The sequence below is a fragment of the Psammomys obesus genome, unplaced genomic scaffold, assembly GCF_907164565.1.
Source record: "Psammomys obesus unplaced genomic scaffold, mPsaObe1.curated_primary_1811, whole genome shotgun sequence".
Taxonomy (NCBI): domain Eukaryota; kingdom Metazoa; phylum Chordata; class Mammalia; order Rodentia; family Muridae; genus Psammomys; species Psammomys obesus.
The window spans coordinates 4,421,616-4,449,478 of record NW_026596460.1 but is presented as its reverse complement, the minus strand read 5'-3'; the positions used below and the strand labels follow the sequence as shown (position 1 = coordinate 4,449,478).

At 45.2% G+C, this 27,863-nt stretch overlaps 1 protein-coding gene across 1 annotated transcript; it reads left to right on the top strand.

Annotated features, from left to right (window-relative positions):
* Positions 1-3,595: 3,595 nt before the first annotated feature.
* Arhgef5 (Rho guanine nucleotide exchange factor 5) lies at positions 3,596-26,080 on the top strand. The gene is made up of 15 exons (XM_055598301.1): positions 3,596-3,676; positions 10,592-13,727; positions 14,231-14,288; positions 14,827-14,891; positions 15,098-15,351; positions 17,644-17,804; positions 18,262-18,414; positions 18,643-18,772; positions 19,039-19,113; positions 19,443-19,532; positions 20,715-20,872; positions 21,445-21,606; positions 22,932-23,002; positions 24,299-24,403; positions 25,381-26,080. Exons 2-15 carry the CDS (start codon positions 10,604-10,606, stop codon positions 25,536-25,538), a joined length of 4,764 nt encoding a protein of 1,587 aa, XP_055454276.1. The 5' UTR covers positions 3,596-3,676; positions 10,592-10,603; the 3' UTR covers positions 25,539-26,080.
* The last annotated feature ends 1,783 nt before the right edge of the window (positions 26,081-27,863 follow it).

The window sequence follows — 27,863 nt, the reverse complement described above, 5'->3', positions numbered from 1 at the left end:
TAGAAATCAATCTGGTGCTTTCTCAGACCATTAGGAATAGTGATTCCTCAAGATCCAGCTATACCACTCCTAGGCATATATCCAAAAGAAGCTCAAGTACACAACAAGGGCATTGGCTCACCATGTTTGTAGCACCTTTATTCGTAATAGCCAGAACCTGGAAACAATCCAGATGTCCATCCATGGAGGAATGGGTACAGAAATTGTGGTACTTTTCACAATGGAATACTACTCAGCAATTAACAACAAGGAAATCATGAAATTTGCAGGCAAATGGTGGGATCTAGAAGAGATCGTCCTGAATGAGGTAGCCCAGGAGCAGAAAGGTACACACCACATATACTCACTTATATAGACCTATAAGATAGGATAAACATACTAAAATATGTGCACCTAAAGAAGATAAACACAGAGAGACAAATGGGATGGACAGGGAAGTAGGAGAAAACAAGTAACAGGACAGAAGCCTACCACAGAGAGCCTCTGAAAGACTCTACCTAGCAGTGTATCAAAGCAGCTGCGGAGACCATAAACCAAACCTTGGGCAGAGTGCAGAGAATCATATTAAAGAAGGGAGAGTTAGTATGACCTAGAGAGAACAGGAGCTCCACAAGGACAAAATATATCAGGGTATGGGGCCCTCTATGAGACTGTTTCTCCAACCAAGGACCATGTATGGATATAACCTAGAAGTACTGCTCAGATATAGCCCATGGTAACTCAATAACCAAGGGGGTACCCTAGTAAGGGGAACAGGGAATTGTATCTGACATGAACTATATGATTGGCTCCTTTACCTCCCCCCACTGAGGGTGGAACAGTCTTGCTAGGCCACAGAGGAGGACATGGCAGCCAGTCCTGGAGATATCTGATAAGCTAGGGTCAGACGGAAGGAGAGGAGGACTTCCCCTAGCAGTGGACTTGGAAAGAGGCAAGGAGGAGATGAGGGAGAGATGGTGGGTTTGGGAGGAAATGAGGGAGGCGGCTACGGCTGGGATACAAAGTAAACAACCTGTGATTAATATAAAAATTTAAAAATTAAAAAAAAAACTAGTGCATTCCTACTGCCAAACAATTTAGTCTTAATGTCTAGAACAATACAGGGGGGTTCCTTGTTCCTCTGCTCACTCCTAGCTGGATTTCAGGGACACTTTCTCTGATTAAAGCGGCTTCAAATTCCAGAGCCTGTGCTTATTTTTTCTTCACCAAATACAGCTCTAATTTAAAAATAACTCTATTCTGAACCTATTTTCCTCTGTTATTATAAACTCATTTCACACACATAACTGTCAGGCCCTCTTAGGAAAGGAAAATAACCCATATCTACCATCTTCTCACATAGCATGCTTACGTAAGTGATTTCTCTATATCCCTTCTTGAGTTGCCACAGCAACCTAGTGAGGTGTTACTATTAATGACAGCAGGAAACAATGCATATGAACATGAAAGCAAAGCACCAGAATGTTAACATCCCACATGATTATGTCAAATAACTGGCAAAGGTAAAATTCAAGGATTCAAGTCTACATCTGTCTGAACCTATGTCCCATCCTTTTCCCACTGATCATTCTCTCTTGTTCTTTTTTTTTTTCCCCTGAGATGGGACAGTGTTTCTCTCTGTAGCCTTGGCTGTCTTAGACTCACTTTGTAGACCAGGCTAGCCTCGACCTCACAGAGATCTGCCTGCCTCTGTTTCCTGGAGTGCTGGGATTACAGGTGTGCACTACCATGCCGCACTGATTCTTTCTCTAATCTAATCTAAGAGTTTCAAAGGAAATATGGACCTACATAAAGTCTCTTAGTCTCAGGACAGAATGACAAAGTCTAGGCACCAAGAAATGTAGAAGAAAATGAGGAATTAAGTAATGAGACTCAGTCTTCAAGGTGAGCAGAGCTAGTCTGGTCTTTATATTCACAAATATCCGGAAGATAGGGGCAGGCTCAAGGAGAGGTGAACTCCTTAAGGAGTCAGTTCATTTCCCTGCTTAACCAGGGACAGGAGCAGTAGATCAAAGAAACAAGGGTAGCCACTTAAAAAGCTAGAATGTTGCCAGCTCAGAATCAGCAAACTCCAGGAAGTTCAGGCTGTGAGAGCCAGATGAAGAGAAAACAGGGTGAGCAGACATTAAGGAGAGCCAAAGGCAGAAAAGTGAATGCCCAGGACCCTGACCATACTGGCTTATGCCCAAGAGGCACTATGGAAGCTGTCAGAGACCAACAACATCTGGATCAGAAGTTGACAAAAGGTGCTCACCCAGTAGAGATCAGGACCTTCTGATTCTATGAGTTTTCTTTCCCAGTTTAGAATGAGTTTAAACTTTTGACCAGCTTTAATGTTCTGATTCGTTTCACTCCTTGTCCTTATGCCTTTGCTGGGTTTATGAAACATGCTGGCCTGCCCTTATATGGCTGGATCCTAGATTTGGCATTTCCCATTATTTCCTGTATACTTCATGGCAATTGAGAGTGTGTCTAAGCTAGCTAAACTGTTTAAAGTTTAATCCTTCAAAGGAGCATGACGGAACTAGGACATTTTTTGAACACAGCATTGCTTCAAGACTGCCAGAGAAGAGGCCAGTCTTCCTCAGTAAAGTTTTATTCTACAGGAGTTCCAAACAACTGCATAACCTCTTCTCCTAGGATCAGTGCAGCAGCCGGTGGACACAGGGATGAGGGAACAGTTTACCGACGAAGCTGTTTGCAGTTTGCATATTCCTGAAAGAAAGACAGCCAAAGAGCCTGTTAAGATTCTCTAGGAATGAGTTTGGGAAGGGAGCCTATGGACAGAACATCCAAAGTTCCTGTCCCTAGGTAAGGGCGTGAGCTGTATGAGTGTGTGTATGTGTGTGTGTGTGTGTGTGTGTGTGTGTGTGTGTGTGTTTAAGACTTAAGCATAAACAAACCCACTCAGAATATTGGAAAGAGCAGAGAAAGACCATACAAACTAGGACATTAGATCTTAAAATGAACTCAGGAATATGGAAGCAAACAGGCGGTATTCAAAAAAGACATAGGCAAGTTTAGGAGCCAAATGAAGAGAGGGAGGGAGAGAGAGAGAAGCAGAGGAAGAGACAGAGACAGAGAAGCTCAGAGTCAGAGAGACAGAAGAACCTGAGCAAGAGACACCCCTTTATCCCAGGACAAACATCAAGAAAGCGAAAACTGCTTTGCGTCCTTAAGGTAAAGGACACACACGGGCAATCACAGATCTTCCGAAACAGACAAACTCGAGGGCGGGAAAGTCAGCCGGGTCCGCTGAGACTCAGATGGAGACCCGAAGAGAACCCACGGAGGAAGAGACACTCAGGGGCGTCCAGGGGCATGCGGGACCCCGGGGAGTCCCGCGTCCGCTCGTCTCATGCGGCTCCCCGGGTGGCTCCTGCCGGGGTTCTAGCCCTGGACGGCCACGGCCTGCGGGTGCTGTGGGTACAGCCTGGCGGCGCAGAGCTCGCTCTTCCCAGCTCGGCCGGCGGCCGCCCCTCCCCCGGGAAGGTGTGTCCCTGTTTCCTCACCTGAAACTTCCTTAGGAGAAGCCGGTCCCTCCCTCCCGTCCGGCGGCAGGGGCGGGCCGCGGGTGGGGCGCCAGGGCGGCCTGGCCTGGCTGGGGACCGCGCCGGGCTCCGGGACCTGGAGGGGACTCTCGGGCCGGCCCGGGGCAGCATGTGACTCCGACCAGGTGGGTGCTCTCCTCGCTTCTCAGCCCCGGGACTCTGGGTGGCCGTGCCGCCGGGAGGAAGGAAGGCAGGGGCGGAAAAGAAGGGGGAAGTAGGCCTCCCCGGGGACCTGGTCCCGGGGCGCAGGCTCCGGAAATGGGGGGCTGGGCCAGTGGGCCGGCCTTCGAGTGAGGGGCTGAGTACCTGGTCGGGAAGAGGAAGGGAGCCGGAAGGAATGGCCTCTTGGAAAAGTTTTCTTTCCAGCCAGGTCTGCGTCTTGGAAGTGGGCAGCCTGCCCCGCGATGTTCCCGGGCCAATAATCAGAACTTTTTTTCCTCCCCCAAAGGCTTTTTCCTCTGGGGAAAGCTAACTCCCCAGTTAGCTTTTTTGAGCTTCAATTTCTAGGCTGTTCCTTACCTGGAAGTGTCTCCTTTTGTAACCAGGCCGGGGCCTGCTTCGTTATCTTCACGGCATTTACATGCGTACGACTGTGTACACACCTCTCTCCTCTGTTAACTGAGACTCTGGAATCTGAAACAGGGATCCTTGCTCTGAGTCCCCTCTCTCCCATTTACCTGTATATAGATAGCGAACTTCTTGTTGGCCTCGGCACAAGGTTCGGCACAAGGTTCTTAGGAACGTGTAAAAGAGCTGTTTAGAGCAGACAGCCAGATCGCGGGTGCTGGAGCCCATTTTCAGAGCCCTCGTTCTGAGCATCTTTTACAAAAGTCTTTCAGCCTTTGAGCAGAACTGGCCTGGGATAGCTAATCCTGGGGCCTTAGTTTTCAAGTCTCAGTCCCCTCCCCCGCTTTCCTGGATCTTGGGTTCCCAGGACTTGTCCTCCAGTCGGCCTAACAGTGAACTCTGGCCAGCACTGTGTCAGACTGAGGGGGAAGGGCACACCAAACAGGGGAGGATGAGAGAGGGAGGTTTTCCTTTCGGCTTCCTTCCTCTCTTGCTCCCCGACTGTGTTCTCAGCTTTACTTCAAAAGCCCCCAGTGCGGCCTCTTCCCAGACTTCCTGCTTAAGCTACACCTGGGTATGGAAGCTCTAGGCTCTAGCAAAACAGTCATCATTTGCTGAAACTATGAACACTGAAAGGACTCGCAGGGGGAAGGCGGTGGGGTGGCAAGTAGGGGACAGAGTCTGTGGTAAAAGAGGAATGTAAGGGGTCGGGGGAGAAGTCAGAAGAAATGCTAAGGGATCCCTCTTTTCAAAAGGATACAGAAATTGCAGCTATATCCAAAGTTACAGTATCGGTTTTCCCTACAGGGTACGCTGCCCATAATATGATGTGTCTGAGGTTGTCTGTGGTCACATTATGAACTTGTCTGTCTTTGGGATAGACAAGAAGACGTCACTTGTGGTGTCTAGAATAGTCAGTTACACTGGTGTGGACAGAAATGGAATCTCTCATGAGATGGTGTTGAACAGAATGGTATTGACACAGACAGGTGATGGACAGGACCCCCTACCTGCAGTGTGTGTAGAGTAAGCTGGCTATTTAGACTATCTGTAAAGTACACAGAAACAATGTCATCTTGTATGCCAAGGACAAACAAGTCACACCTTAGCTGAGTGGATGACCCCATGGCCACAGGTGGGCCTAAGACATAAGTATTCTCACTTAGAATGTTCTATAGACCATCTGGCCTCTAAAGCAATCGATATTTAAGACATTAGAGTGTAGATAAAAGTTGTTTATTCCATTCTTTACTGGGTTGGTCGGACAAGTCATCCTGCCCTTGTTTTGGTGCCTTTGGAATACTGAGGGTAGCAACCTCAAACGCAGAAGGTGCGCACACCTGTGTGGTAGTCGCATGAGCTAAGTGAAATTAAGAGGCTATCTTTTGGTTTGAGGGTGGAAGATTGCTTTCCTACTGTAGGCACGAGTACAGATGCCATTGTAAGTGCAGAAGCAATCCCAACAGGAAGGGTCTTTTTGAAATCATTTTTTTTTTTTTAACCTGGCGATTAGAAATGGACATGAGCTAAAGTGTTGTTCGGGGGGTGCCTCGGTGGGAGACTGGAGGTCTTCTGTGTTCTGTTAATGGGATAACTTGGAGCCTTGTCTCTTAAGTTATGCGCTGTGGGGGCTTGAAGACAGGAACGTCTCCGGTCTGGAAGGAAGCCAGTTCCCGGCGATGCTGTGCCCTGTCTCTGCCCATGCGCAGATAAATAGTGATTAGTCACCCCAGATGAGAAGGATATGGAGATGTTTCAACTCTTAACGGAACGGGGTGGTTTGTTTTTGTTTTTGTTTTAAATCTAATCTAATGCTTTTATATGAATAAGACCATGTTTTACAGATTTCCTTTAGTGTTCTAGCTGGGTCATGCCTGTTTGCATGTGATTACTAAGGTAGAATTAGGTATAGGAACTAAGGATATATGCTAACTCTGGGATGAATGGTGTATAAACAGATGACTTCTTTCTCCCATCTAAGTACTAACCAGGCCCGGCCTGCTTAGCTTCTGAGATCAGATGAGATCAGGGTGGTATGGCCCTAAACTTACTTACTTAATTACTTATTTACTTTCTTTCTTTCTTCCTTCCTTCCCTCCTTCCTTCCTTTTCTTTCTTTCTTCCTTTCTTTTTGGGTTTTCAAGACAGAGTTTCTCTGTATAGTCCCGACTGCCCTGGAACTCTCTTTGTAGATCAAGCTGGCCTCCAACTTAGTGACTCCCCCCTGCCTCTGCCTCCAGAGTGCTGAGATTAAAGGGGTAAGCCACCGCCTCCCAGCAACTACTATATTTCTAAAAAGATAAAGATGTAGTTGTAGACGTCCATTGCATTCTTGATCAGAATTGGAAACATCCACATAGCACATAGTGAATGTGGATGAAGTCTGGCTATGGCAGAAACTCACGTATAAATATGGGGAGTCCTTTTTTTGACTTTCTGATGATGTTGGGGGAGAGGGATCCTGACAGTAAGATGCCAGCGATAAGGATAACAGGGTTTGTCACATAGTTTTCCAAGGCAGGTAAAAGCAAGTTTCAGAAGGTATCAGGGAGCAAATATGTTATTTAACATGTGGCTGAGAGAATACTGTCACATTACATATCATTTACGTGTTTTATATTTAAGGGCTAGGTAGAGCGGATCGCATACCACACTGTTGGTTAACTGGCAAAGGACCTAAAACTTTCCCAGCCCAGGCACATTGATGTGAATCACATCTACCTGTCCTATATAGATAACATCTGCATCTGTAAGGTGACCAAGAACTTCTCACCTACCACATCTGCAAGATGCCTAGGGACCTGCTTGTTTAGTTGTGTCAGATTCTCTTGCAGAGACTGCAAGGGTAGGTAAGTCACTGTGGTGTGTGTATATGTGTGATGTGGTTTTTGTGTTGTTGTGTGTGTGTGTGTGTGTGTACATAGCAACTCAGCATGACTACAATAGACGCTCATACAGGTGGGTTTCCGTGTTATACCTGGAGTAGACCGGAAAGTTGTCCAGCTGGGTGCAGTAAGGGGTCCCTGGGCTCATAGGACCCTCATTTGTGTTGTGGGTGGATGACTGGGTGCTTATCGTAGACACCTATGAGGAATCTGTGGTTCAGGATAATTTTATCATTTGTTTAAGAAACAGAGTCTTTGAGCATTAGTTTTGCTATCTGCAAATTGAGTGGAATTATGTGTTTCTAGAAAGCTCTCTGCACCTTACGATCTTCTGTTTTTCCTGCACATACTCAGTCTCTCAGATCAGCAATATCTGCAATTTCTATGGCTTTTCAAGATAACAACGAACTTTTTGTATTGTATCAGTTAATCTTCATTGGAACTGTGAAGGAAACAATTTCCCCAATTCTTACCGACAAGGGATAGGATATTCAAATAGATTAAACGATTCCTACAGTTGACTTAAAAACTAGCAATGAATCAAAAAGCAATGAATCAATCAAAAATTGAAACATACTTTTTTTAATTGTACATCTTTCCAGGAACCATAAACCTTTAGGTAGAGAGGACTGCACAGTTAGCAGAGCAGAGTGTGTTCTCACAGAGATCCCGAGGTAGCTTGGAAATGCTACTGTAACCCTAGATAGTGGGACTGTACAGTTGACACGGTGGTGGGTGTGTATAACATGGAGATCCTGATACATCTGGGAGATGCTGGACAAGTTCTATGTGTGTTTGTGGAGAAGCAGAGAATTCCAGCATGGGCACCACATATGAAGGCCTGTAGCTGAGAAAAGAAATGGAGAACCGAGGGGAAAGGCAGGTGCTAAAAGAAGGCAAAGGCCAGATTGCACAGTGTGTTTGGTCTTTGCTGAATGTTTGGGTTTATCTCAAGGCTAGTCAGAAGATACCAAGGAATTTAAAGTACAAGTGGTATTTTGTATGGAGAATGCACTGTATGTATGGAGACTGGGGCTTGGCTGTGATCCAGGTGCAAAGATATGAAAGCATGATAATGGAAAGTTTTGGCCAGGAGGGAAACAAGATTTTTTCTTTCTTTCTTTCTTTCTTTCTTTCTTTCTTTCTTTCTTTCTTTCTCTCTCTCTGTCTTTCTTTCTTTCTTTCTCTCTCTCTGTCTTTCTTTCTTTCTCTCTCTCTGTCTTTCTTTCTTTCTGTCTTTCTTTTTCTTTTCTTTCTTTTTTTTTTGAGACAGGGTTTTTCTGTGTATTCTTGGCTGTCCTGGACTCACTTTGTAGACCAGGCTGGCTTCAAACTCACAGAGATCTGCGTGCCCCTGCCTCTCAGAGTGCTGGGATTGCAGGAGTGCACCACCACTCCCAGATAAGATTTATTCTTTATGTTTAAAATATTTATTGAGCAATTACTATAGACCAAGTGTTGTGCTAAATGTAGGCAATTGAACAAAACATGTCTCACACAGCTTGTCATTTTTGGTTGAAATTGAGGTTAAATCAGACCACATAATTATATGACTGAAATGGTATAAATACAAGGGGGAAGTAAAGTGAGTTATAATTTTTTTTTTATTTACTAGAAATAGAAATATAGTTTAAACCATTTGAGGAATTAGAAAGCCAAAGCGTAAATCAAAACAGCATAATGGCATAAATATCAAGAAGAAAAGTACTGATGTGCGTAGTGCTGGTAACAGCCACCGCCAAAAGTGGGGCTGTAGCGGATACTGGCAGAATGGCGCCTATTGAAGCGGGTGGGTTGTGAGGCTATGAAGACAGCACACAGTCAGAATCTGTTTTAGATATTCAGAAAATTAGTGATGCTGGGAATGCTTAGAACAGTGGTTCTCAACCTGTGGGTCTCAAACCCTTGGGGGGAGTCAAACGACCCTACCTCAGGCCATTGGAAAAAATGCATATATTTTTATTATGATTCATAACAGTAGCAAAATTACAGTTATGAGGTAGCAATGAAAATAATTTTGTGGTTTGGGGGTCACCACAAAGTGAGGAATTGTATCTAGAGAGATAATCATGGCCTAGAGGAGACAGGGTAAAGAAGATGAGCATGGAAAAGGAGGAGGATAGAGAGTAGACATGGAAGCTGCTGTGAATTGTAATAAATTGAAGCAGCATCTCTCCATTGTTTTTTGAATTTTTTGGAAGAGGGGACAAGAGGGTAAAGGTCACAATGTTGGGAAGTAGTGAGAGGAGTTAGCCTGGTGAGAAGGAGTGTCGTAATGAAGGTAGCACAGCTTTACGAGCCGTGTTGGGCACAGTAAGTGGGGTCATCTTTCCATTCTCAACAGCTGTCTCTAATTAAAAACAAAATTGCTCATTAGTTAGAAAGCACTGCTAGACACTGTAAAAATAGGAAGATGGGCAAAATCCAGACTCTGTGTAAAGGACTCATCTGATGCACACCGGCTATAATAGCATGACCTACTTTAATCCCATGTTAGCAGCTCAGGAGGACGGTTCCACTCCTGACACTACTTCTCTGAGCTGTTAGATGTAGGGTGTGTCAGCCATCGTGTCTGGTAATTATTTGAGGCTGAGTCACACTGAGAGTCCAGAGAGTTGACAGGGAGAACGAGACAATGGCATAATAGAATTGAGAGGGCAGTGACCACTGGGAGTTCCTGGAACTCTTTGATAATGGTCTTTAGTGCTTACTGAATTGTTTGTAATCACTTTTTCCCACAAGATCCAGCAGGAGCTTTGTCTTGGTCACTGCTGATTGTCCTGTACTTTAAAGGGTCCCTCGGTTGTGTGTGTGTGTGTGTGTGTGTGTGTGTGTTGCATACACATATATATGTGTATGTTGTTGAGGCCAGAAATTGATGCCAGATATTTTCCTTGAAGGCTCTCCACCATGCCTTGTTGTTCTTGTTTGTTTTTCTTCACCTTATCTTTTGAGACTATCTCTCACTGAACTGGTACTTATTGATTGGCTAGACTGGCTATCCAGGAAGCCCAGTGCCAGACTACCGAATATTAGGGTTATAGACACACATGAGTATTCATTTTTGCCTGTATGGTAAGGTTCTTAAGCATGTATATCAGGCCAACCAAACCATCCTCCATTTCTCTAGGTAAATCTTTATTACACTTACCAACCGAACCATCTCCCCAACCCCCCTAAGTCCCTAATGACTAAAGAGATGGCTTAGCAATTAAGAACACTGGCTGCTCTTTCAGAGGATCAGGGTTCAGTTCCTAGTACCGTATTAATCACCCATAGCCCCAGTTCCAGGGGATCTGTTGCCCTCTTCTGGATTTTGTGGGCACTGCATGCACATACATATAATATATAAATAAAAATAAATTTTAATTAACTTTAAGAAGAAAAGGGAAATTGTAGCGTAGTTTACTTTAAAAATAAATGAAGTTAAATAATCATACATAAAGGCTAGTACTTCTTTCATAGAAAACCTGTCTTGAAGAATGATCTTAAATAGAACCAAAGAACTAATTCATCCTCTTCATAATCTCTCCCTGTGTACACAGACCCAGAAGAGGCATTAGAAAGTTGTTTTTTCTTTTTCCTCAGGATTCAGCCCTGATGGAGGCTGAGGAGTCTGAACATGGAGCATCCTCACCCATCCCTGCCCTAGAAGAATTTAGAGCTATCCCTGAACCTATCATGAGGAGCAGTCAGATCCCTGCCTTGGATCCCGAAGCTCAAGAAGGCCAAGATCCATCCTATAAGTGGACAGATGGACACAGACCCTTGATGAACCAGGCAAACAAGTTAAGGGACATGAGTGACCACGCACTTGATAGCATGACATTTTTCTTCAATAAAGGTTCTTCAGATGTGGAGAGAAGCCAGGAAATCCTTGTGGCTGAGGCCTGTGTTGCTCCAGACCAGCAGAAAGTGGTACCCCAGAAACTTGAAGACAGACTGTCAAAAACAATAGCTGCCCCTGATTTCTTGGCTTGTGATGTACAGGATGAATGGCTGGAAATATCGAGCAAACTAGACAGCAGAGTGGAGGCAGAACTGCAGCCAGACCTCAAGTCTTTGACATTGGCAGTTAGCAAAGCAGAAGAAGAGGAAGAAACTTCTTCAGACATCTCAATCCGTAGAGGACTTCGGCCTCCCTGTCAAAAGCACCTTGGTGAGCCTGATCAGTGTGAGGGCCATGGAACTGAACTGCTCAGGCAGGGAAAACAGCTGCTGTTGGAGGACACACAAGAACATCAAGGGCAAGAAGGCCTCCTCCAACCTCAAGAGGCCCAGGGACTGGAGGAGCAGGAAGGACAGGAAGTAGAAATTCAGGAGGAAGGAACTCTGAGGGAAGATATTTGTTTTGATGGGCTTCTGGGGGATCAGGAAGAGGTGGGAGAGGAGGTTAATGGTAATGAGGAGGAATGGAAGCAGGAACAGGTCCAAAACCATATGCTGCTTGGAGGACGACGGGAAAGTCGGGGGCTCAGTGGTGAATTAGACGGTGTGAATTATAGTGAGTGGGGTCAAGAGGACAGGGAAAGGAGGGTTTGGGATCAGAGAGAGACAGAAGAGGAGGGACAGGACAGGAAATCAAGGGAGATGGAAGAGAGGAGTGTTGACTCTCAGAATGCAGAGGGTCAAAGGTTAGTAGAGATATCAGAGAATAGAAGTAGAAAGCAGGAAGATCATGATCAAACAGAAAAAGTGATCCCACTAAGGGACCAAAAGGAGACTGTAGACTCAGGTGACAGGGAACAAGGGCACTGGGAAAGGGGTGGACAGGCAGCAGTGGAAGGGAGGAGAACAGGAGAGGACAGGCATTGTCCTCCAAAGGCTCTGGTAGCTCCTGAGGTTCTCTCTCCAGGGACATTGTTTGCAGATGTCTCTCACTCTGTGGCTGACACTAGGCAGCTTCAGCGGGAGCCTGTGCCTGAGGAACCAATCCCCCAAGCTCTGCTTCCTGCACTGGAGCCAAAAGAATGCTCTCACCCACCCATTTCTTCACCTGCCTCTTTTGCTACTGAAGAATCCCTTGATAATTGGACTCACAACAGCCAGCAAGAAGGATTCAGGCTGAGTAAGGAGACAGTGTCCATCCAGGGGACTGAAGTTGCCTCTGTTAGTATATCTGTGACTCCTCCAGGGACACAAGATTCACCCCCGCTCAGTCCTGCCAAAGTCTTCCCCATCACTACTACCTTGTCACCTGTTAGCTCTCCAGTTGTCCTTCCTGGAAAGGAGACCCTAGCAGCCTCTTTCTCAGCTGACACTCCAACTCATTGTGAGACTCCTCCAGTACCTGCAAAACTCAACAAGGACTCAGGCTTCACCTCTGACAAGGCCAGCCCTCACAGCCCTCCCAACAGCTGCAATGGAGTCAGCCAACATCTAAGAAGCAACTCGTTCCCAGGATCCCACAGGACAGAGCAGACCCCAGGCTTTGTGGGAATGTCACTTTCTTCCTCTCATTCAGAATTACCGCAGAGGCCCCCCAAACCTGCCATCTGTGCCTCTGTGATTCCGAGAAGAGACAGAAGAAGTAGGGATGGTATCATCTTTTCAGAGTCCTCTGCTGCTGTTTTCGCTTTGAGACAGGACTCTGAAGAAGACCCTTCCAATCCGGAGAGGCCCAGCAGTCCTCATGGCAGTCAGCCGTGGGGCTCCCCACAGAACTCAGCCTTTGCCATAGGCTCTCCTGCGAATGATTCTTCTCCACTCCCTGTCTCCATGGATATAAGGGTACATGAACCTCTTCCCCCTCCTCCCCCACGAAAGAGACATAGCTACAGCTGCATAGTCGAGAGAGATGGCCTTCTTCATACAGTAGCTCCTACCCTGAAGCGGCACAGTCATCCTCCTCCATTGACCATAAGTTCAGGGTGCCATGGATCTCCTAAAGGCACGTTCCCACTAGTTCCTGACTCTGTTGTGGCAAGGCAGCGCCGACCTCTGCCGTCCACCCCAGAAAGCCCTCACCACACTCAGACCTCCATCCCCTCCAGAATAAGATACAACAAACCATTACCCCCAACTCCTGACATGCCTGAGCCCGGCCAGTCTCCCATCTCTTCCTCTAATATCGCAAGGATGTACAGGCCTCTACCCCCAGTCCCCATCATAGACCCTTCCCCTGAACCACCCCCATTACCTCCAAAGTCCAGGGAGAGAAGCAGGAGTATCCAGGGAGGAGTTACACATTCGAGGGGTCAAGCAAATCCGAGACCCACTGGCCAAGACTGGACGGTCTCCACTCTCTCAGTTGGACGGACCTCCTGGCCTCCGGCCACAGGCAGATCAACAGAATCTTTGGCTCCCACCAATAAAAGTAATAGTGAAATGTCTGCTGGCCTGGCTTTCAGCAACATGACAAACCTTCTAAGTCCTTCTTCTCCTACCACTCCCTGGATCCCTCAGCTTCAGAGACCCACCAGCAACGATGAGGCAGAGCTCACTGAAGAGTCTGAGCCTCCAGTGAGAGAACCATTTAGAAGCTCAGCCCCTCAGGAGGGATTGAGTGACACAAGGAGTTCAGCTTTCGGACCAAGAAAGCAGTCAGAAAAACCCATCCACCACCAACTGGAGAAGGCATCCAGCTGGCCACACAGGCGGGATCCAGCGAGAACATCAGAGGGTAGCACTGGACAGGTTGTTCCTGGCCAAGCATCCAACAAGCACAAGGGCTGGAGCCGGCAAGGCCTGCGCAGACCTTCTATTTTGCCTGAGAGCTCTTCAGGTGAGAAGCAGACGTCTTTGTTAGGCAGAGCTTTTTTCCTGCTGTTTCTTTCTCCAGGAAGCTGTTCTCCGCAGCTTCACTTACCTGCACAGTCACCAATAACTTAGAACTCATGACCTTGTGATCCTGTGAGAATGGGATTCACCCTTTTGACCTTTCCGCCTCTTACTTCTCTGGAGTCCACGTCTTCCTGAAGTTGTCAGACTCCCTCCATTGCTACTTCTTCTGCTCTCCCCCTTAAAGAACTTAGGTACCCCTTTCTTTGTGCATTTCCCATCTTGCATGAAAGCTGTGGGCATAGCTGATATGTCTTCTGGAATTCTTATCCTGACATGAGGGCCAAGAACACAGTGATTACTGAGCTTTAGAATACGGTTGTCTTTGGTATTGTTTTCTCTTCCAGATTTGAGTAGAACTGTCTAGCTTCTGCTTATCAGTGACTCCTACTCATCCTTTCACTCTCTCTAAAATGGCCCTCTTGTGTCACCCACTTCACTTTTCAGATGGAAGAAATCTAGGTGAGGGAAGACCTCCTGGCTCTTCAGATTCTGTTGTTTTCCGGTGAGTTGTCCTGTCTCCTCGCAAGCTCAGCTGAACCATCTTCATTGGTGACACTAAGATTTCCTTAGTAGGACTTCAGTGGATAAGGGACCTGGGACCCAGAATTTCTGATACTTCTATCTCCAGAAAGTAAGGCATGAAAGAGAAAGGCATGAGGATCACAGGGAAGGAAGGTGCCTGCCCCTACCCAGCTCTGCCTGTTGTGTCTGAGGCACTTGTCCTTCAAAGGCATATGGCTGTCCACCAGTCTCTTTCATGTGTATCCAAAAGACCCGAGTTACAAAGCAAGGCTGTTGTTTGACATGCCTCACTGAATTTATAAGTTCTCCCTAAGTCCTCAGGATCTGCCCCAGACTTTGAGGTAAGGTAGAGGAGTTGAATGGAAGGACCCATAAGTGGGAACAGGCTAAAGCAACTGTTCATTCTATCCTGACATCCTAGCTTCTATATGGAAGGTTAGAGATTTCCTCATCTAAACTCACTTGGAGGCCTGCTATCTCGTAGGCAATAAACATCTCAAAACTTGCCTACTCCACAGGGAGAAGAAACCAAAGGAGGGGATGGTGGGTCCCTCAAGACGTCGCTCCAAGTTCATCAACCACGGTGAGTGCTTCAAAACAGATCTCTAGGCTGTGGTGTGTTTTCTTCCTAAAATGTGATGGGGACTTGGGACTGCCAGCAATAAAGTGGTGGGGTCCAGAAAAAAAGGAGTCCAGAGGTCAGCTACAGATGGCAGTTTCTGGCCGTGAGCTTCCACTCACTTCGTTTTCTCAGGATTTTCTCCTTCTCTCATGCATCCTCACCCATAGCCCAGATACTTTATCAGGAGTACAGCGATGATGCTCTGAACAAGGAGATTCAGAGCCAGCAGCGGCTGGACAGCCTGGCTGAGGCACCTGGGATCTATTCCCCCCAGCAGCGTCGAAAGGCACTGGTCTCTTCCGACTCCTACCTCCAGCGCCTCTCCATGGCCTCCAGTGGCTCGCTCTGGCAGGAAATCCCTGTGGTGCGCAATAGCACAGTGCTGCTCTCCATGACCCACGAAGATCAAAAACTACAAGAGGTACTACCCAGGGCAGGGCAGGGGAGAGGACCAAAGTCATATTTGCCAATGTTTTATCTCCTCACCTCTGCCACCAAGCGCAGGCTCTCCCCACCCCACACTCACCTGTATACACACTGACTGCTCACTGCCATGCTGAAGAATGTGGACTACTCTCAGAATTTCAGCATATTTCCTGCTTCCCTCATTCATGAATGTGTATCTACTCTTTCCTGTACTGGCTTGGGCTCATTCAGAGTGACCATGCCTCTGAGTCTGTCGAGAGGGATGTGAATGTAAATTCATGAACAGGCTTCAGTGTGAATGCTAATCTCCTCAACACCTCCACAAGTGTTTCAAGCAAGCCAACATACTCAGCTAAAGCTCTTATATGTCCCTGCTTGGTCATCGGGCAGTTTCTGCTTTCAGGTCTGTGTGAAATAGGAGGCAGAACTCTTCTTCCCAGAGAGAAAATAGTGCACCATGGGATAGAGTAATAGCTAACTAATTAGGTTCTGAAACAAATGATCTAGACGTGATGCCTTCACTAATATATGTTGCTTGACTTTGGCCAAATCACTTGCGTCTCTAAGCCATTGTTTCCCATCTGTAAAACAGATATAAAGAGTTACTGGGAGAACAAGAGAGTTAAGTGGTTACTACTGAACAGCCAGAAAATACTGACTATTTGAATTTAGATGTTGCGGGCATGGCTTCAACTAATGGTTTAATCTTGGACAACCTATATATTTTCACTTCAAGTTTTAAAGTAAGGGTGTTTAGAAAATCACTAACCTGTTCCTATATTTATTGATCAAATAATGGGAGGGTGAAATGAACTCTCTTGAGTCTTCAGCAAGCTAGGAAGTCACAAGGGTCCTGATTCCAGCCCTTATCCCTTTTGACTTTTTGAAAAGAGAGACCTCTGCATCACTTCTTCATACATACATATTCATTTCATAAAACATGTCTACATAATTCCTTCAGAGACTCTGTTCCTTTCAAAAATTATGTTTTCTGAAGAGTATTTTTGTATGTATTCGGGCGGGTTCACTATATCTGTATGAAAAAACAAAACAACAATGGAAATCCTAAGTGTCAGTAGGTTATATGAGCCATTTTAAGCCATGTGGTCTTTGAACATTATGTTGAGAATAAATTTGCAGTGTCATGGTTTGGGGTTGTACAGAAAGTTCGATTGGATGCTTGGCTATTTCAGTGGTCAGCAACTTTCTGTGTTACTTTTCTTTCCAAGAGGCTTTGCTGAAGCCCCATGCTGAAAAGGGAAAGGAGTCTACTGGTTATGTCTATGAGTCTTTGAACCCCCTGCTGGAACTTCCATGCACATTCTTAGGTCCTGGGTTTCCCTTTTAAATCATCTTTTCTCACATACCCTGCTTATTTTTATTCCCATTGCCTTAGACCTGAAATTGAGCTTGTCACCTTCCTCTCTAAGTCTGTTCCTACTTCAGAGCACTCAGGCTTATTTGGTGATTCCATCATCCAACAGTCACCCAGCTCAGAAGCAGGGTGTTGGCTTTGGCTCTTTTTCTTTATGCCCCACTTGTAGCAAATAAGCAGCATCTTCCAACTCTGCCTGCTTGGTGGTTAGAATAATCCACTTCTCCCCATGCATATGACTGATGGGCCTTCTTCTCCCTTCTAGACAGCTTACCTCATTTCCCAACATGGTTCTTCCCTCTTCTAGTCTTTTCCACACTTGGCTAAATGTTACTCTCATAAAAGGAAAATCTACTCAGTTAATTCCTGTATTTATAACCTTTTTAACATCTCTTTAAACTCACATTGAATTGTGTTGTTTATGTAACCCACCAGGCCTCATGCCTCATTCCTACTTGTCCCTCTGGTTTCATTTCTTGTTTGTTTCCATAAAAATTGTAGAAATGCTCAACTTGTTTCTTTTCTAAAAGTAAATTTCATTATATTTACAGTATTAAACACCTTATTATGAGGTATAGCACAGTTTGTTTTGTTGGTAAAATTGTTACTAGCATGTTGGCAAATTAACATATCTGTGATATCCCAGAGTTGTTTTGTGTATGTGTATGGATGTATCCTTAAGTCTCTTGAAAACAGAGACCCTGTTCACGCTATTCAGCCCTACTTTGAGTCTTGCATATTCAAATAGTCCCCTGCTAGACTAAGTCAAGTTTTATGCCTGTGAGTAATGAGAAGATGCACCTAGTTCTGCGTTCAACCCTAAAACACTGCTCAGCAACTTCTGTTTTATGAACTCTCTGGTAAGAAAGTTTAAAAAAGTATTCATTAGTCTTCCTCTTTCCAACCCCCTAGGCCAAGTTCGAGCTGATTGTGTCAGAAGCGTCTTACCTGCGCAGTCTAAACATAGCTGTGGATCATTTCCAACATTCATACCAACTGCGGGCCACCCTGTCCAACCAGGATCACCAGTGGCTCTTCTCTCGTTTGCAGGATGTACGAGATGTCAGCACCACGTGAGACTTCTTCCAAACTCCATTCTCTCAACCTTGCTGTTCTTAGCCACTGAGGTTTCACCTGCTTTCCTCCACTTTGTCAAAATTTCTGGATAAAAGTGGGTCTGGGCTCCCTCCATGATTGCTTCAGGGATAGGAAGGAGACTAGGAAGAAGAGGAAAAACCATGAAGGTTCACAGGTCTATTAATATAGATGAATGAGAAGTGCTTCCTAAATTGAGATTTTTGTGTGCATTCGGGGTGTGCTCTGCAGTGGAGAAATAGCACATTAGAATTCTATTTAAGTTAAATCAGAAATAAACCCATAACAGCATTGGGGAGGCGGCTACTGCATAGCATGGGCCCAGAGCTAAGGAGAGTCAGTAGGAGTTAGTGGTTCATGGAAACAAAAGTCACATGCACTGAATATATAAGGCTGAGGCCCCAGCACCTGACAAGACTTTTTAAATACGTGCAGGTTCCTTTCAGACCTAGAAGAAAACTTCGAGAACAACATCTTCTCCTTCCAAGTGTGTGATGTTGTCTTGGATCATGCCCCAGACTTTCGCCGAGTCTACCTGCCTTATGTCACCAACCAGACCTATCAGGAACGCACCTTCCAAAGCCTCATGTGAGAATGATCCCTCTCCATTCCCTTAGTGGACATTGCAGTTACCTCGACTGAGTCCCCAGCCCAGAGCTTTCTCCCATGAGTATATGTTCTGTGCCCACTCCCATATCAGATCCTCTCTGCCGTCATATCTGGAGCCATCCTCCACTGAACTCCCATTCCCCATGCCTTCACTGAGCCACTTTGTTCCCCATCTTCCTCTTCACCCGAGGCTTGCTACTCTTACAGGAATAGCAATGGCAGTTTCCGAGATGTCTTGGAGAAGCTGGAGAGCGATCCCATCTGCCAACGCCTGTCTCTCAAGTCCTTTCTGATACTGCCCTTCCAGCGTATCACTCGTCTCAAGCTGCTGCTCCAGGTACAGCAGATATGTCTTTGGTCCACTGCCCTTGACTCATAGACATGATCTTGAAAAGTTTTGAGGCAAAAGATCATCTATTCTTATGTGAAGTTTCCACATCATGTGGAGGATGTGAGTGCTTTTCCAACTACCCACATCTTTCTCAGAACTCCTTGCTTTTGGAACTGTGTCCCTGACTTCTGCATCACATATCCCCCACTCATCTTTTCCTGTTTAACCATCCTTCCCCCCCATCTGGCTCTTGTCCACTATTTGTTCTACAGAATATTCTGAAGAGAACCCAGCCTGGCTCCTCGGAAGAGGCAGAGGCCACAAAGGCACACCATGCCCTGGAGAAGGTAGGGAGGGAGCCATCATATCCAATAACCTATACTACTCATTCAGGGATAAGTCTTCCCCCATCCAGATACTCATAACTGAAGAGAGCAAGGGAGATGGAACCCTATTAAAGGAAGGGCCCCCTCCTTACATCAACCACATTTATTTCTTCATCTGCCATGTCTAGCAACTATGTTCCCAATACCACAGCCCTTCATTTAAACTCCACTCCTGCCTGGTAGAAAAGGCTGATGTTTTCAGGCATCTGTCAGGATTGTCTTTAAGGGGGCTGAAAGCTCAAGACTCTAATGCAGTAATCTTCCCCTTCTTTACCCTGCTGCACCCTCAGCTGATCCGAGACTGCAACAACAACGTGCAGAGCATGCGGCGGACAGAGGAGCTCATCTATCTGAGCCAGAAGATCGAGTTCGAGTGCAAAGTGAGCTGTCCCAGGCACACCCTCCTGCCTGTGACTCTACTTAGCATGTCCTACAGACCATTCTCTACCAGAGTCATTGTGCTTATATTATCTCCAGCCTCCAGTGCCTCTTCCTGTCCTAATGTCCATTTCTGGACTATGCAAATGATCATTTCTGTCTACAATACATGTTGATAGGTGGAGCCTAGAACTATATGTGAATTTTATTACCTTTGGTGTCAAAGTAGAGCCTGCAGATCTGTAGATAAATCAGTGTTTATGTGCATAAGGAAACTGTTAGCATTATCAGAAAAGGGGGAGGGGCAGTGGTTACTGGAGGAGAGGGAGCACCCAATAAATGGGCAGAAGGAATTTCCCAGAATAAGGCCATATAAGAATTTAGAGGTAAAGAATGTTTGACTCACTTATTTTATCAGATCACCTTTACCCTAACCAAATCAACATGCCAAAACCCTCAAAATCTCTTGTCCAAACAAATTTAAAATTGATCTTCAACATTGAATTTCCCAGTGCATTACAGATGCTATCACTTTCCTGAAAGAGAAGGGAAGTCCTTCTCCAAGTTCTACTGGAGCTCTTTATCCAGGCCCCAGCTCCAAGCAGACCCCACCCTGATCTCCATATCCTCAACTCTGTTCTGACTCTGACTGCCTGTCTTGGCTCTGATCATCACCAAGGAAAGAGCAGATAACATAACTGTCCATGATCCTTTGGCTTTTATCATGTTGTGTTGTGCCTTGCCTGTTCATTGACATGTTCTGCTTGGGCTCGCAGACTTCTGCTCCCATGTCATCACTTTCAAACTGTCCCCTTCTTTTGAATATGTAAGCACAGGATCCACACCGGTGCAGTGTAGTTAGAGGGTTCTGAGAGAAACAAAATCTGGATGGGTTGATTGGCAGTGGTTCTCTACCTGTGGGTTGCAGCACTTTTGGGGGTAACATGTAGATTTCCTGCACATCAGATGTTTACATTACAATTCATAACAGTAGCAAAATTACAGTATGAAGTAGTGACAAATTAATTTTGTGCATGAGGAACTGTATTAAAGGGTCGCAGCATTAGGAAGGTTGAGAACAACTGCTTTAGAGCAAGAACGAAGATCCGGAATTGGTGATCGGTAGTCTAGACAGGACTGACAGGAAGTTCCTGACCTGCATTTTCTCTCTTCCTATTCTTTAGATTTTCCCACTTATTTCACAATCTCGATGGCTGGTGAAGAGTGGGGAGCTGACGGCCCTTGAGCCCAGTGTCTCCCCAGGGCTGAGAAGGAAAGTGACTACTCGTCCAGTCCACCTTCATCTCTTCAATGACTGCCTGTTGCTGTCCCGGCCCCGAGAGTCAGTGGCTGGGATGGGAGGCCAGGGCATACAAAGAATGGGAGAGGGCTAGTGGGACATCAAATGACATGCTGCTAATGAATCCCCTTTCAGATAGACAACTCGCAGTCTTGAGTCATGAGTCAGCTTAGAGAACAGAAGTGGGGATTAGTGTTCCCAAACCTGTCCTGCTACAGACATGAGGAAACTGCAGCAAAGAAACATCATCTTCTTAAATATGTTTATTTGTGGCTTCTTTGGGTTGTGCCCAGCATATTAACCAGTCCTGCTACGTGGCTAATTTCAGAGCTAAAACTCTGGTCATTGGGACCTTATAAAGTCAATATTGGCTCTTATTTCTTCCACTTCTTAAGATAGTGACACTCACTACCTTAAGATTACTACTGCACTAAATAGTTGGTTGACACACTGAGGTTATTGTATTGGGAGCTAGTTGAAGTCCTTGTGTGGTTTTTATATGAATACAGTCTGGCAAAAGCTAAGGGCAGGGAGTTTGAATCCAGGACTTGAGGGTGAAGGTGTATGAAGTACAAGAACTATAGAATCAGATTTAAAAGACTTCTGTCTTGCAGGGGCAGCCGGTTCCTGGTATTTGATCATGCTCCATTCTCCTCTGTCCGAGGGGAAAAGTGTGAAATGAAGCTGCATGGACCTCACAAAAACTTCTTCCGCCTCTTTCTGCAGCACAATGCACAGGGCATGCAAGCTGAGTTCCTCTTCTGCACTGAGACTCAGTGAGATGGGGCTGGGTCCAGGAGCTGGGGGTGGGTGTCCCTGGACAGAAATACATTGAGACTGTGCCCTTAGCACTTCTGGAGTGGGGACCATTCATAGAGACTCAAGTCCCTAGAGCTAAGTGCTAACTTGAAAAAGATTCACTGTGGGGTGAAGATGTGAAGTTGCCACCGAGGCTGAGCATCTGCTTTACAGCATGTGCTTAAAAAAGCACAAGGTCTGTGGGACAGCATTAAGGGAGATGAGCTGCCAAGGAAGGAACGGAATAGGGTAGCTGTATCTGAGAGAGCCAGCTCACCCTTATACCCAGCACCGGGTGGCAGGCTTTTATGTAAATAAAAAACAGCTTGTATGTGTTCCCTTTTTCCTTAGTCTCCCAGCTTCATCCTCTATTGAGCAGAAATCTATAGTATTAAGTTGTAATCTTTCCAATGATAATAACAAATGAATACATTCGCATATACATACGTTTTGAGAGCTGAAATGATAACTGTAGAATCTGGCACACAATATAGCAAGCTAAAGAATACCCAGTAGCTTTCCTGGTGCTGTAAGGGACACAGGAGGAGCATCTCTGTAAGATTGTTAAACACGTTTGTGGCTTACGGCACCAGGTGATGTGGATGCTTCTCAGGTCGATCCCTTGGAAGACAAGGGATCGAGCTGAGAAGTGGGATCAATAGTTCCCATCTCCACTCATGAAACAATGAAGATACTACATGAGTTTGTGTTCTGGATTTCATCGGAGACAAATACCAAGAAGTAGATTGTGTTCATTAGAGCTCCGGGCAGCATCCTTTTGGAAAAGTGAAAGTGTCATTCTCAATAAGCTAGATACATTGGGAAGCATAGGATAATATAAAAACCTTCAGATCACAAATTAGGCTAAGATTACATTATGCAACAACAGTGAAATGGATATAGCTCCTTGGCTTAATTATTATTAAATAGTAATTGTCACCTTAGATATTTAATTGGAGGGAGGTGAGTGAGGATCAAGAGTCATGCAAAGTGGTCATGTCTAAACAGATGAATGTTTTGCTTGGTATGATTTCCAGAAAATGTTCATGTGTATGACTGACAGTTCACCTTATGGCTTTTTCTGGAAGATATGCCTGGAGAGAGAAAGGAAGGATAAACAAGATACATAATATATAGTGCACGATCATACTGTGTTTCCAACCAGGCAGGTTCCCACTGGCCTTTAGGAGTCCTTGAATTAGACAAAGCCTTCCCGTTGCCACTTGCCTTCCCCCCGTTGGCCCTCAGCCCATGTGTCCCTAGACTGTAACTGAAGCTAAGACTTAACTTTTTTTTTTTTCAGAAGTGAAAAGCTTCGGTGGATCTCTGCTTTGGCCATGCCCAGAGAAGAGTTGGACCTGCTTGAGTGTTACAGTGAGTAGGGATATAACAGAGAAAATGGCAACGTCTGTGTGTGGTCCCCTTTGGATGAAGGGTTCAATGTGCTGGGTAGTAACTCTGAAAAGCTCTGTTTATTGCTTTTCCTCAGAATTTCAAGATAGACTGTTAGAAGTAGAAGCTTATACACTCGTGATACATCTCCTTAAAAACTCAATCACCATGGTAGTACCTTCCCTCATGCATTCACTGCCATAGGCAAATGTTTGTTTTTTTCAAAATACATATTCCTTTAAGTCTTATCTGTTATAATTTGGACTTAATTTACCGAGAGTGAAGATGTAAGAAGGAAACAAGGGAAGATAGTGTAGCTGTAATGGGGACGACAAGAGAGAACAGAACAGATTTGGTCTGACCGCAGGCAGATAGATGAGTCTGCTTACCCAGAGCACACAGGAGTAGCCAGAGCCAAGGCATATCAAAGGAACACTGGATGTCTACAACCTAGAGGAGAGATGGTTTCCTCTGCTATACACTGCTCACCTGAGGACCCCACCAGTGTGTTGGCAAACATATTGCTTTATGCCTTCCTTTTGTTCTGTGACCATCTTTCCCAGTGGAGTATGTCATTCATGGCAACTTGAGTCTGTGCTTCCAGGTCATGGTCAGTTGTATTTAGCTCAGAACATACTTGCTCCCTTTGGAACACAATCCATGCTTTGCCCAAGTAAAGCGAAGTGTGCATAAGGCAGTTAGATAAGGGACACACGGTTCCTCTCCAACAATCAATTCTAAGGAGTTCAAACTTCATTGAGACTAAAGGGTCAGGAACATCTCAGAGGGAAGGACTGAACCTCAAATATTGGTCATGATGAGTAATTAAATATGGTCACAGATATTTTCCAGTCATCTTCTCTAGAAAAGTTGAATGTTTAAAAATTAGATCCCACACTAATATTTCTATTTCTTTATTGACTTGCTTGATCCCTGGTAGATGATAAAAATTTTCCCAATTGCTTCTTTTTTTGTTGTCATTTTTTTTCCTGGTTTTTATTTTGTTTGCGGTTTTATTTATTTGTTTCTTTAAACAAGATCTCACTATGTATCCCTGGCTGTCCTGGAACTTGCTATGTAAACCAGCTTGCCTAGAACTCAAAAAGATTCCCCTGCCTCTCCTCCTGAGTGTTGGGAAGAAAGGTGTGGGCCAATGGATTCTTTTGTGTATAATCCCACACTTGTCTCTACCTCAAGTCTTCCCACACTTCCTCACAGTTCCTCACCTGTGTCCTCATCTGTGTTACTGCTCCTAACTTTCACTCTTGTCTTCCGAAGACTCCCCACAAGTTCAGTGCCTCCGTGCCTACAAGCCCCGGGAGAATGATGAGTTGGCACTAGAGAAGGCGGATGTGGTGATGGTGACTCAGCAAAGCAGCGATGGTAAGAGGGAGAATGGATGAGCAGCGGGTTGGCCAGCAGAGCAGGACAGAGGTGTACCAGCTTTCTAGGGCTGCCATAGCAGAGTACTAAACCTTAGCAGCTGGTAACAAAATAATTTATGCTCTCAAGGTTCTGGAGGCAAGCTGTCTTTCATCAAGGTTTCAGCTGGCTCCTCTGAAGCCTCTACGAAGGGGTCTTCTTTAGCTTGTCCCAAACTGACAGGCTCCAATCTCTGCACACATACCCTCTGGCTCTTTTCCTTCTGTGTACATCTAAATTACCCTTTCCAGAAGGAGACCAATCTGATTGGTTGACGGACTCCAGGGTGGCCTCAGTGTAACTTTAGTAATTGTATTTGCAGCAGTTTTGTTCCCAAGGGTTTTTTGTTTTTTTTCTTTTCTTTTCTTCTGTGAAGAGACACCATGGCCACGTCAAACATCAACTTCTTTAAAGGACAGCATTTAATTGGGGCTGGTTTACAGTTCATTATCATCACAGCAGAAAATATGGTAGCACTGTAAGTCGACATGGTGTTGGAGATGGAGCTGAGAGTTCTACATCTTGATCCACAGGAAGCAAAAATGAATGCCATACTAGACCTAGCTTGAGCTTCTGAGACCTCAAAGCCTATTCCCTAGTCACATACTTCTTCCAACAACTCTATACATCCTAATAGTGCCACTCCCTATGGACCAATGTGGGGCATTTTTATTCAAACAACCACACCAAGTAAGAGCAAATTTTGAGGTACAAGGATTAGGTTATAAGTAAATACTTTAATGGACAAAGTTTAACCGAAAGTGGTAAAGAAGGCTGCACACTTCAGCAGACCTGAAGTAGTCATTTCCATACCATGCAAAGCTGGGCTGGAGGATCCTAGTTCATTCAGTCTCAGGATGTGGATAATTTCTATTAAGAAGGTCCAAGAACGTATCATGGGCCCTTAGCAGTTAATTCCTCTTACTGTGTAACTGCAGGCTGGTTGGAAGGTGTGAGACTCTCAGATGGGGAGCAGGGCTGGTTCCCTATCCAACAAGTAGAGTTCATTTCGAACCCAGAGGTCCGCGCTCAGAACCTCAAAGAAGCCCATCGAGTCAAGACTGCCAAACTACAGCTGGTGGAACAGCAAGTCTAACTGTCCTTGGAGAGAAGTCTTCTGAGCTAATGAACAAGCATTCCTGGAGATGGCTGGCCCCGGAAACCTGCTGCAGAGGCCTTCTGTGGACCAGGAACTTGGTCTTCTGAAAGTCCGAGGGCTAGCTCAGTCCCTTGCCCCAGTAATTCTTCACATTTTGTGCTTGGTAGAGAATATTGAGTGACTTCACACTGGATTCTGGGATCCTTTCTTCATAGGAAAAGGGGGCTTGAGCCTAGGCGGTGTGCTCGCCACTACCAGATGGCGCTTGTACCTCGTCTGCTGCCACGGTGCAGATTCAGAGCTGGCCGGATGTGAGGGGTGGACACATGTTACCATGTTACTGGACGGACCTCAGCTCACTCACTGGAGGGAGGTGTAGTGGGAATTAGCACATCAGGTGGGAAGGTGAACCTGGTGCCTTCTAGGGTATCTTCCAGTCCAGAGATTCTCCTCAGTGCATGCGCCCCTGAGGTCTTTGTTTCTTGGTGGCAATGTGAGGGTGGCATTCTCTCACTTTAATAAACTTGGCACTTCTCTGAGTGTTTCTTCTCAGACTACCCAGCACTTACTAAACAAGAATCACAATGCAGAATCTTACAAGAACTCCAGCTTATATGATGTGTCATGAAAGACCAGACTGGTGCATAGAAAATACCAGTGACCAGTGCCTTCTCGTAAGCTCTAGGTGCTCAGGCAGCAGCTCTGCTTGTTGCAGCTTCAGGCTTGTAGAGGCTGGGTAATGAGAGTCCATTCAAATAATTCACCACAACCATAGGCATAAATAGGTTAATTTGGGTGGATTTGGCAAATGCTATTCAGACCATTTATACCTTTCTGTTGTGATGTGGCTGTTAGCCTAGGTATTCGATATTCTTTGTGAAGGTATGTGATAGTCCTAGAATCCAGTTACCATGCTGCCATGAGTCAGTTATGCCAAATCCTTAAGTAACACCCAGTCAAAACACTAAAGTCTGAGTCGAGCAAATGATGGATACTTCTCGTTGCCCTTTACCATCTCCTTTCGCAGTTGAAGAATGTCACTATCGTTGCTTTTCTTGCCTAGCACCTCATGTGACAACACATTACATGCCCCAGTTATTAACATAGCACAGTAATATTAACTCTTGACCACACCTGCCGTTTTGTTTGGTTTTGGTTTTTGGTTTTTCAAGACAGGGTTTCTCTGTGTAGCCTTGGCTGTCCTGGACTCACTTTATAGACCAAGCTGGCCTTGAACTCACAGTGATCAGCCTGCTGCTTCCTGGAGTGCTGGGATGACAGGGCTATGCCACCACACCTGGCCACACTGCCTTTTTAATCCATTTTAAAATACAAGTAAGCTTGCTTACCTTAAAAAAATGATTAATATTTAATTTGAGACAGAATGAGTATTAAGTCTAAACCAGGGATAGTTTTACGGAAGCCCACTTGATATGGTCACACCTTCATAGTCCAGTGATTAAGAACAACTTTAATATGTGATATATTTTGCATTATATACTAATGTGTAACTTAGTAACTGATTGTTAGTCGTGTCTGCGGTAATCACATTCCAAACTATTTGTTTAAGTAGCATCTGAATACTGGCCATACAGCACAAAAAGTTACATTAGTATTTCTTCAGAGGTAAAAATACCCATTTCTTCATGATGGATGTGCAGGCAGCTGACTCATTGCCTGACTGCTTCATATAACCCTGAAATTATAGAGGGTTTAAGGTGCTGTTTTGTGTTCTTAATTCATTTCTTCAGATACATCACATAGAGGCATTGGATTATGCTTATCGAATCTGGAAAACCAAAAGACATTTGGCTTCTACATATGAGATGGTCCTTAATTTAAAAAAGGGAAAATTTTAAATATTTGGTTAAAAAAGGAAAGAAAAACGAGACATGGGTAATCTCAGTTTGGTTGAGTTACTAAATGTTCTATAGACTTTGAGTTTGGGGAAATGATGTTTGTCTATATATGTAGACCCAGTGATTATCACCTGCTCTGGATTCCGAGAATTTGCTTCAGAGTTTGCTTTAGTCTCTACTGATGCCGGTGCCTTTGCAACCCCGCAGTTGCTTATGAGAAGGTGGGAATCGACCACGGTGAAACATCAATGGCATTCAGCTTTTTGTTGCTGTTCTGAGCAAATTGATGCATGGGAGACATCATCATCGTCAAGGGGCCTGTTTATGGGTCTGAACTGTAATGGGCATGGAGCTCAGAATCAAGTGAATGTCAACGGAATTGGCTCCTTTCTGTAGCTGCTCTCACCAAACCGGGTCATGTTCACCTACTCGGTGTGCAGTGAGCTGCTTATTAATGGCTAAG

Bases quoted from the DNA above. Each gene is read 5' to 3' on its own strand.
- Arhgef5 (XM_055598301.1), top strand. From the start codon at position 10,604: ATGGAGGCTGAGGAGTCTGAACATGGAGCATCCTCACCCATCCCTGCC. The intron at 14,289-14,826 runs GTGAGTTGTCCT...CCTACTCCACAG, and splicing joins TCAGATTCTGTTGTTTTCCG to GGAGAAGAAACCAAAGGAGG. The intron at 23,003-24,298 runs GTGAGTAGGGAT...TGTCTTCCGAAG, and splicing joins GGACCTGCTTGAGTGTTACA to ACTCCCCACAAGTTCAGTGC.